The sequence below is a fragment of the Vigna umbellata genome, chromosome 11 (assembly GCF_029865625.1).
Source record: "Vigna umbellata cultivar VRB3 chromosome 11, Vumbellata_1.0, whole genome shotgun sequence".
Classification (NCBI taxonomy): Eukaryota; Viridiplantae; Streptophyta; class Magnoliopsida; order Fabales; family Fabaceae; genus Vigna; species Vigna umbellata.
The window spans coordinates 28,063,864-28,074,059 of record NC_142175.1 but is presented as its reverse complement, the minus strand read 5'-3'; the positions used below and the strand labels follow the sequence as shown (position 1 = coordinate 28,074,059).

Sequence of the window (10,196 nt, the reverse complement as noted above, 5' to 3'; positions counted from 1 at the left end):
TGATTTCGATATGAATATAGATTTTAGATGTTTGTTAATGTATGAAAATGAAGCATGTGAACTCTAATGTTAATAAATTGTAAATAATCTATATTACATTTCCTTGCACACCAATTGTTTGATAAAAACAACAAAAATGTTTTTTGTATTTTTGTAAACTATGTAATCCAATTGAGTTATTAACTATAAAAATTGTTGAGTGTTACATAAGTTCAAGTTCATTGAGATATAACCATGTTTATCAATTATTACACTGTAATCAATGCACTTACGGTTAGTTTTGCAGGTTTTACAACAATAATATAAAATTAACTCTTAATGCTTAACCATCTATCAAAGTTGATCACTTTCTAAGTTTCACGGAAGTGTTTCAAGAGGAGACAATAATGAGAATTTGGCACCAATAATTTGTACACAAATTATATAAAAAATAAAAAACTTAAGAATCTTTTACTTATATATTATTCATGTTCCTCATTTTTACTCAATATAAAACGTTTAATTCATTTGGAATTTATAACATCAATAACTCCAAATTATTTGTATTTTTTCGAATTATAAGAAAAAAAATTGTAGACGAAGATGAGGAGACAAAATTACCATACAACCACTAGTACAGACAGGAGAAACGACAACGGTTATTTTTGTCTATAGGCAACGGTTCCCGAACCGAGGCATATCCAGACGAGGCGAAAAGTCTGCTACTTTTGGTCTCGGTTGAGAACCGAGGCATAAAATGACAGGATTTCGCCTCGGTTCAACATTAACCGAAGCAGTAAAGTTTTTGTTTTTTTTAATTTTTCTTTTCTGTAAGACTTTATGCCTCGGTTCAGGGGAACCGAGGCAGTATATTCCCCTAGGCTTATGGTGTTTCCAGTCCCTTTTGTCTCATCACCAAAATCAGTGTCTGCTCTTCCTAAGGTCAAAACCAAATTCATTGCTGCCTGTTAATAAAATAAACTGCCAAATTCTCTCTGTTGATCAATTCCAGTGTTAATCAATTCCAGAAGCCATCATATGAGAAATTCCACTACTATAGTAGGGAAACACACCTTCAAGGAACACAACTTATGTTTCCAGATTGCCTCCATAGGCATACTAAGTAACTGCAATTTAAGCCTAGGAACGTCCATGAGAAATCTCATGCGAAAACACAGAATGTTATAGGTGGATTAACATCAGAACCAAACATATTTGCTTACAATCACACACAGTCACATACCAAGCAATAAAAAGAAAAAAAAAAACAGTCACATAAGAGTCTGAACAAAAGCAATGGTTCCCATGAACCAGCTTATTCTGGAAGCATCCTCAGTCTCAAAGGCCATCTTGAACCTCATCCCAGAACACCACTGAATTCTCATAGCAGCCCTTACAAAAGAAGCCTTAATGCAAAACTCAGGAGTACTGGCTCTTGGATAATAAACAACCTCAAAAGGTTTGTTAGCAGCAGCCATGTTCACTGCTTCAACAACAGCCTCAGGCCTCACTTTGGCCCTGCCACTCAAATTCCCACCACCACCGCCGCTGCCACCATTCCTTAAGCTATTGTTCTCCTCTCTCAAGAAAAAAGAAAAAGGCCCGTAAGGACCAATCCCACAATTCCCACTTCCACCGATACTTCCAGACCCTGAACCAGAAGCAGAGTTCCACACCTCAAACCTGATTCCCTTCTTTGCCCTCCGAATCCCAACACACAACTCTCCATTCTCAGACCTCAGAAAACCTCGACTCTACCATCGTATTAAGAAACCCCAAAAAATTATCAACAGGAAGACAAGAAAACCCTTGCCACTGTCACCTCCTCCATGTGCGAGTTCTCTGCCCTCTACCCCACCATGTGTGAGTCCTCTGTCACCTTCTTGCAAGCGCACACGCACGAGTACAATGCCTTCCAGTTCCTCACCGGGGTCCAGTGGCTCGAGCCCCGTTCCCTCGACGGCGAGGCAGCAACGGGGAGGCAGCGACGGACGTTGTGAACGCAGCAGGGAGGGAGCAACGGCGAGGCAAAAACAGGGAGGCGCGGCAGCGAGGCAGTGGTTGGATGGCAGTACCGACGATGGCGACAATGGTGGCCGCATAAGCGAGTTCTTCTTCCTTGAGAGGGTTTCTTGGGAGCATGAAGTGCTTCATTTTAGGGCAGAGAGGAGAAGAACACCGCCAGGATCTCATTATTCACTCTTTCTCTTCACTCATTCCTCAACTTCCTTGCTTGATTCAGACCCCTAGAAACACGAAGAAACCTAAAATAGACCGTTGGAACCCTAGAAAAGGGGGAAAACATAAAATGAACCGATTAATCGGTGTGAAATGGAGATTGAACGGTGAGAATGACGTTAATCGAAGAATCAATCGGTAGAATGGTGTTTAATTGGTGGAAAAGGTGGAAAATGGATTTTAATCGATGAAAACAAAGGGAAAGGCGAAATGGAAGAGAAACCCTAACAAAGTATGAGGTTTGATGTTGGAGGAGACGCGCAAGGTAAAGAAGACGATAATGATTCGGTGAAGAAGAAGAAAAACCTTGAGGCGCAAGATGTGGTTAAAGAGAAATAAAGTTCTTTGAAGAAAGAATATAGACGAAGACGAACTGAGAACACTGCAAAGGATGTAGCGAAGGAGTTCGTGGGAGCAAAGGAAGAACAAGAGAACATTGTAGAGTAGAGTAATTTCTTGAAGATAAAAAACCAAATAGGCCTCGGGTCTGGGTGAAACCGAGGCCTAAAAGGCTCCCGTATGTTTCTCTACTGCATCGGGTCTAATTAAAACTGATGTTGTAGGTCATATTCAAAAAGTTGCCAGAGTTTGGTGAAAAAAAGTATAACATTACGTCTCAGTTTGGCCACTAACCGAGATAATTTGACCTTTATGCCTCGGTTCAAGGAAAACCGATGTTTATAAGTTTGTTTAAATTAGAAAAATACCACCGTCTTCATATATACTTCGGTTTTTTAAAAACCGAGACATATTACCCGAATTCTTTTCCGCATTTTGTACTAGTGAACATAGCTCCATTACTATATTACAACAGAAAAAGTTTAAAGATGTAAATGAAGATAAGGTTATTACAGTATACAACATAGCTCCATAACCATATCATCGACATACATAAAACGATTTACATTTACATAATATATTGTTTGAATCTGAATTTCACTACTCTAAGATTTCTCAATTATTAACAATGACACTCCTTCACTTTGATTAAACACACATTTGCACTTTGATAAAAAAAAAAGTGTAATTATAAAATATGGATTTGGGGTGATTGCAAGATGGAGAACATTCAATTCAAGGCCATTTTGTGAACTCAAACACTTTCAGTAAAATGTCAAATCCTGTGGGAAGTTGAGACACAAACAGAAGCACGTTTAACGTATTCAACGCAATGTGAAGACTTCTAGCTGTTTCATTCCCTCTCTGCATTGGTGGTACCAAAGCTGCTGCAAGTGCCCATAACACTGTAATTCCTGCTCACAAATTTGCCCATAACACTAACAAATTAACAATCATTTTCCATACATACCATTCACATTCATTTCTTAGGTGGAAAGATGCATGTTTAACCATCTCAGATAACTTACTATTTTTACCAAATGCATTAAGAAAGCTAACATTTCTGTCAAAATCTTCCAATTCCAGTTTTTCCCTCTTAAATTCTTACCCTCTTTGATCAATTTCATCATCAATTGCAAATTTAAATCTTTACCTGCTCCTCCAAACAGATGTGGACCTGGGAATAACTTTCCTGTCCTGATCCACGTGTTCAATCCTCCACCAACAGCTTCAAGCACCCCAAATCCAAGAAGTATGGATCCTGCATTATAGTGCCTATCCCTGTAAGAGCCTTTGATTAGCTCTTTCCTCTCCTGAATTTCATAAGCCAATGAATTAGGTTCTCCTCATAAATCACCAATTTTTTCAAGTGTTTGAATCAGATTCAGTTCTTCCATACCAAAACTAAAACAACAAATGGTTACAAACCTAAGAGTTTGTAAAAGATTGAAAACAAGAAATACAAGGAGCAAATTTCCCAGCTAATGAAATTGGGAAAACCAATGAAAGTAGAAAGATAACAATGAGAAGAAAGGCAAGGATATATATACCTCAGTGAGTTGCTGAATTTTGAGTTGAATTTGAGATGGTGGCACTTCTAGTGGTGTACCTTCTGCAGTGACTGGTGTAGGTTTGAGTTGTTTCTTGAGGTCATTAATCTCATTCTGAATAGTCCTGACTCTCCTCCATTGCCACCCCAAATATCCTGCCCACAAGGTATACAAGAACAAAGAAGCCATGACAATGGGGTGTATGAGAGCAAACGTTCTTCCCTCAAATACACCAAACTCCCCATCAACAGCAAGTGCTACATCCTGTCTCAACAACAATCATGCCACAAAGTGAGACACAGAATAACCCTTTTGACAAGAAAAACAACTGGGGGCATATTCCTTGCCTTTTGGTCTAACAAGAAGGGGAGTGCGAGTGATGTGAGGGAAAGAGAGGCAGTTTTGAGAACATTGCTGGATTGATCCAATATTTTTTGTGTGTTGAGAATGGGAGGATCTTTTGAAAGATTGAATCTTGAAGAGATCGGAGGAAGTGGATGAAGTTTTGTTGAATGATGATGGTGTGGCTTGTTAGGAAGAATTGAAAGTGTTTGGAAAGTGAGTGTGGAAGCCATCACCATCCCAGGAATGAAGAGTGTGGAAGGAGACAAAAGAAAGATCTGTTGGGGGTGAAAAAATAAAGTAAAATGTTCAAGAGTGGAACAGTAGAAGAAGATAAGGTACATAGATTCTGATATCTGATAGGGAGATTTAGGATTACGCTTTAATGATTAAGTTTACATGGCAAATGTTCACATGTCACCTACACATACTATAATTTCAATATCAAACGATAACTAAAGTTATCAAAATTAATTCAAAAATAAATTTAAACACATTCTACATTTGACACTATTAATTTATAAAAAAAATTAAAAAAAATTCTTTTATAAATTATTAATTTAATTAATTTATATATTATTAATTATTAATTATACTAATAATAACTTAAGCAAAACTTAATAATAACTGAATTTTAATTAATAATATAATAAGTTACAATAAAAAATTCATTTTACTTTTAATTAAAATATATGGTTATTATGGTGTTAACATGTGACAATATGTGTTTAAAAGAGACATTCTTTTATATATTTATTTATTTATTTATAATTTATATATTATATATTATATATTATTAATTACTAATCATACTAATAATAATAATTTTAATTAATAATTAATAATTTAACCACAAACTAAAAAATTACTGGATTTTAATCTCATGGACCCTTTTAATGTTCTTAAATAATTTTCATATATTTATCACCATCATGAATATTCGTATTTAAGATGGGAACAATATAAAAAATACGAAAAAATCAACAAATTTAATGGTACTTAAAAATTAATAATCTATTCTAACACGAAAAATTATTTAATAATAATATAATATAATAATAATAATAATAGGTGTGTTATGGGGTTCGGGCTTCGACTTCTAAAGTCATTTAGACGTCTCTCATGGGGGATCTGACTTATAAATACTCAGCCTATAAATTTAAAAAATCACTTTTTGACTCCATTTATATGTTTGATCCCGCCACTCCGACTTCTAAAGTCATTTAAACGTTTGTTATTGGGGAAACCGACTTCTAAATACTCAGCCCAGAAATTAAAAAAATCACTTTTTGACTCCATTTAGACGTCTGATCCTGCCACTCCGACTTCTAAAGTCATTTAGACGTCTGTTATGGGGGGAACCGACTTCTAAATACTCAATCGAGAAATTTAAAAAGTCACTTTTTGACTTCATTTAGACGTGTGATCCCGTCACTCCGACTTCTAAAGTCATTTAGAAGTTTGTTATAGGGGAATCGACTTCAAAATACTCAGCCCAAAAATTTAAAAAGTCACTTTTTGACTTCATTTATACGTCTGATCCTGCCACTCCGACTTAGACGTCTGTTATTGGGGGAACCGATTTCTAAATGTCTGCATTAAAACACTGTGAACGTGAGGCAGCCGTTACGCGCACTCGCTGTTCATTATCTTCCACGCGTTTTCTCTCCACGGGCTACGTTTTTTTAGGTTCTCTCACTTTTGCACCGTTTTAAATTAATTTTACTCCGATTACATTACTCTTTGATGAATTATCTTTTATTTGAACCTATTAAAATGCGTTTTCGTTGGGTTTTGGTGCAGTTTTTCTCGTGTCCTTGGGCAGCGTTCTTGGGCGGCGATTTCTTGCGTTTTGCACTCCTCCAATTCTCTCCAATACGTTTTTAAAATCATCCAATACAAAAAAAAAACGTACAATTCATTCTCTTCATGTAAAATATAAAGTTGTAAAATCGAATCACCATGAGCCAAGAGCAACCCGAGAGGCCTCAAGCAGAGAAAGATCCAATCAAATACGACGACATTTTAGATGTCTAATCTGTTTAGGTCCGACGTTTGATCTGTACAGGTTAGACATATATATAGACATTTGACTGGGGTACAACTTCCCATCAACGTCACTCGAGTGGACGTCAGGTCGAGATCAGACGTAAAAAGCCCAAAATAACAAACGTCTAAAGTCTTTTCTACACTAGTAATTAAAAGTTCCGACACCCTATGACACCCTGATAATATCTTGTGTTGCTTAATGAAAATATTTTAGAAAAAATAAAATTCTAAAGATGTATTGAATGAGAAGTTATCGGATGTTGATATCCGATCAAACAAACAATCAGATATAAAGATCTGATGTTGTTTTGTAAAAGTTTAATTGTATTACTTATTTAATTATTTCATTAGTTTATAATTATATTTAAATTTATATATAATTTTTATAAATTTATAATTTAATTAGATAAATTTTAATTGTTAAAAAATATTTTTATGAATTTTTTAAATTTAATATAAATATTTTAGAAAAAATAAAACTGTGAAAATATGTACTCGGATATGAAAATCCTAGAATAGAGTGATCGGACGTAGATATCCAATTAATGAAAAATGGAATGTATAAATCCGATGTGTATATGTTTGCTGCATTGCTTTTTTTTATGCTACGTTGCTTTATTAATGTTTGCAGTTTTTTAATGCATGGTTTTTTTTATATTGCATTTGATAAAAGTGTAGATGATTAAATAAAGTAGAGTGAAACTTTTATCAAATGTAATTTTATAATCAAATTTTGATAATATTCTATAAAGATGAAATTGGATTTCCACATTTAAACTCTGAAAAGCTCAACTTCGGATATCAATATCCGATATATGATTTTGTTAAATTCGGATCTCAACATCCGAGCATAATTTTCTTAAACTTTTCTTTTGTATACATTTCTTATCAAAAATATAGTTTTATATATATTGTGAGGTAATAATAATGAAATCATGGATTCTGAATTTTAGTTTTATATACATTATGAAACGTTTATAATAATAATGGATGAATGAATTTTTTTAAAATGAATCATGGCTTTTGTAATTCAATATTTATTAAATTTTAATGAGTTATTAAGTTTTTGAAGTTATAATTTTTTTAATTGATTTGATAGTATTGGATTTTGAATCTTTTATACAAAAATCATTGAGATGGCTTTCCAAATTTTTAATTCAATATTTATTAAATTTTAAAGGCTTTTGAATCAATTATAAAGGCTTAAACATGACTTTTTGAAATTTTTAATTTAATATTTATGAAAATTTAATGATTTATTAAGTCTTTCAAATTATAAATTTTTTTTAATTTATTTTTAAATGATTTATTAAATTTTATTTTTTTACATCATAAAAAATAAGTTCATAAAAAATCTAATAAAAAAAAGCTAATGAAGAGAGGAGAAATAAGAACGGAAAGAGAAACAGCAGATATAAATTTTGATTGAAGAAAGAGAAAACTGTTAAAAGAATATGGTCAAAGATTCTTTTTATTTTATTAAAATTTAATAACATTTTAATTAGTTTTAATTGAGGGTATATCCATAATATTTGAAAATTTGGAAGTGTAGGACGAAATTCTTGGAGGTACAGGGTGAAACACCCAAAGTCCAGTACCAACCTGTCATCTACTAAGCCCAGAACTGATCCATACAGTAATGCAACAATGGATATTACTTCCTACACCCCATTAAATTTCTCATCCACCATCCGAAGCTTTCCGGAAAAAAAATCGTAATAGAAAGAGAAGATTACTGAACCAAAAAAAATTCGGAATTGGTCCAGAGTGATAGATGCTGAAAAAATTATGATGGGGTGCAGTAAGTAATAACCTGCAACAACTTAGAGCTGACTGAAAAACTATTCTTCGCCTTCTCCGTCAAAAATATCAATGTGGTAATTTTTATATTTAAACTATTTGATTTAAAAAAGTTCTCCAAAGTATTTTGAAAAACCATCTCTATAAAAGTAATTTTTAATTCTTTACTTTTAGAGCAGTGAAAACCAGTTATCACAACAACCAACATTTAGGATCTCTTTCAAATTTAATCAAAACCTTTTTTAGGACAAAAACTTTATAAAATATGAAATTTTTTTCTTTAACTAAAATTAACATATACATTTAAATAATTTATAAAGGATATAAAATATTTATTATATGAATTATCTAAATTTAATTTTAATTTGTACATAGTTTGTAGAAAATTTTGTTTTATTTCTTTTAATTATTTACGGCAAAGTTTTTTATCCTAGAAATCGATATATTAAAAACGAGAATGAGTGCCCGATAGTAAATATTTTTTTTCATTAAATTTGAGATAATCGTAAACATATTAGTTAAAATATCATTCAGCTAAAATCATATTGTAAACATTTTTTTAATATCAGACTATCTCTAATACTAATTAACTTAAGTATAATTACTTATGATTATGATTAGATCATAATTAAATTAATGTTAATAAAAAATTCATTTAAAATTTATAAATAAAAATTTAAAATAAAAAATAAATTACATACATTTATTATTACATTAATTACTAATTATTAAACATTTTGAGAGAATTTTGTCAGAACCATTAAATCCATGCTGAGTGGAATCCAGGCGTTAGTGTGAGGGTTTAGAAAATTCAAAAAGTAGAAGACAGGTGTATGTATCTGCGGTTTTTTACGGTAGTATATAAGCAAAAGTTTCAACATTGAGTCACTTTTGCATGCACATCTTCTCTCCAGAATTCTGAGTTTCTCCTCCTTCTCTCTACAATTCTTCTTCTTCTCTCTACAAAACTCTCATTTTTTTCTCCTTTTGATCATCATCTAGGCTGTGTCTGAGTTCTTTCTTGGTGGCAAGAGTTTTATTTCCATCAATCCAGCTGCTGTGTGAAGTTGGTAAGTTAAAATCACTCATTCTTTGAAGTTATGCGTTTTCTTATACATGCAAGCATTGTTCAGCTTGCATGTGTTCTTCATTTATCTCTCTCTGAATCTGTTTGTCTTTGATTCTCTGGTTGGTCCCTGTTCACTGATCAGAAATTTTAGAAGGTTGCTTTAGAAGTGGTTGCTGGTTAGTCCAAACGGTGGAAGCTTAGGAAGTGTTGAGTGTATTCAAGGTAAGGGAAGCTAGTAATTTAATTATGCTTTTCTGTGTTTGGAATTTCTGTTTGAATGCCTGCATGTATGAATAATGGTATGTTTGATTGAATTTTGTATTCAAATTCTGTGTTGGCCGAGACTGTGAACTGGGTTGGAGTTTCTGATGTAGACCGTTCGGTTTTTTCTGGTTTGTATAAGAGGGGATGTGACATGTGAGTGGAGTTAAATAGGTTTAGTGGGATAGATTTAAAAGACATTATGAATCAAGTTTAGAGTTTTAGAAGTTCAGAAAAATATCTTGTTATGGTTTAGGGAGTACCATTCAACATTCAGTAGAAGTCTTACAAAATCATGTATAAAGCCGAACGGTTATTGTTGACCGTTCGGTTGTGTTCCATACTCAGTCATTTACTGGGTTTGGTCCAGTGGAAGTACTATTGAATCATGACCATTCGGTCTAGACACAGTTTTTGATATTAAACTAGTATCCAGTATAATCCAAGTGCTCAGTCTAGTATAAACATTTGGTCTAAGTTTTTAAGAGTTCGGTTTGAGCTATGAGTGTTCGGTGTAAGGTCTTCGGGTTTGGGCTAAGTTCCTAGTAGTTAGTTTTTCTATAGTGGTC

General features: G+C 33.1%; 1 protein-coding gene across 2 annotated transcripts; it reads right to left on the bottom strand.

Moving 5' to 3' along the window:
- Positions 1 to 3,080: 3,080 nt before the first annotated feature.
- On the bottom strand, positions 3,081 to 4,742 carry LOC124822989 (uncharacterized). 2 transcript variants are annotated; one of them, XM_047295103.2, is made up of 4 exons: positions 4,454 to 4,739; positions 4,107 to 4,370; positions 3,710 to 3,869; positions 3,081 to 3,470 (listed from the first exon to the last, which is right to left on the bottom strand). In XM_047295103.2, exons 1-4 carry the CDS (start codon positions 4,685 to 4,687, stop codon positions 3,292 to 3,294), a joined length of 837 nt encoding a protein of 278 aa, XP_047151059.1. In that variant the 5' UTR covers positions 4,688 to 4,739; the 3' UTR covers positions 3,081 to 3,291. The 2 variants fall into 2 exon arrangements, with proteins under 2 accessions (XP_047151059.1, XP_087958448.1); XM_088102322.1 differs by having other exon boundaries at positions 3,371 to 3,494; positions 4,454 to 4,742.
- Between the last annotated feature and the right edge of the window lie 5,454 nt (positions 4,743 to 10,196).

Excerpts from the sequence above, each read along its gene's own strand:
- LOC124822989 (XM_047295103.2), bottom strand. The coding sequence starts at position 4,687 with ATGGTGATGGCTTCCACACTCACTTTCCAAACACTTTCAATTCTTCCT. Across the intron at positions 3,870-4,106 it reads AAATTCAGCAACTCACTGAG|GAGAGGAAAGAGCTAATCAA; the intron begins GTATATATATCC and ends TATGAAATTCAG. Across the intron at positions 3,471-3,709 it reads ACATCTGTTTGGAGGAGCAG|GAATTACAGTGTTATGGGCA; the intron begins GTAAAGATTTAA and ends ATTTGTGAGCAG.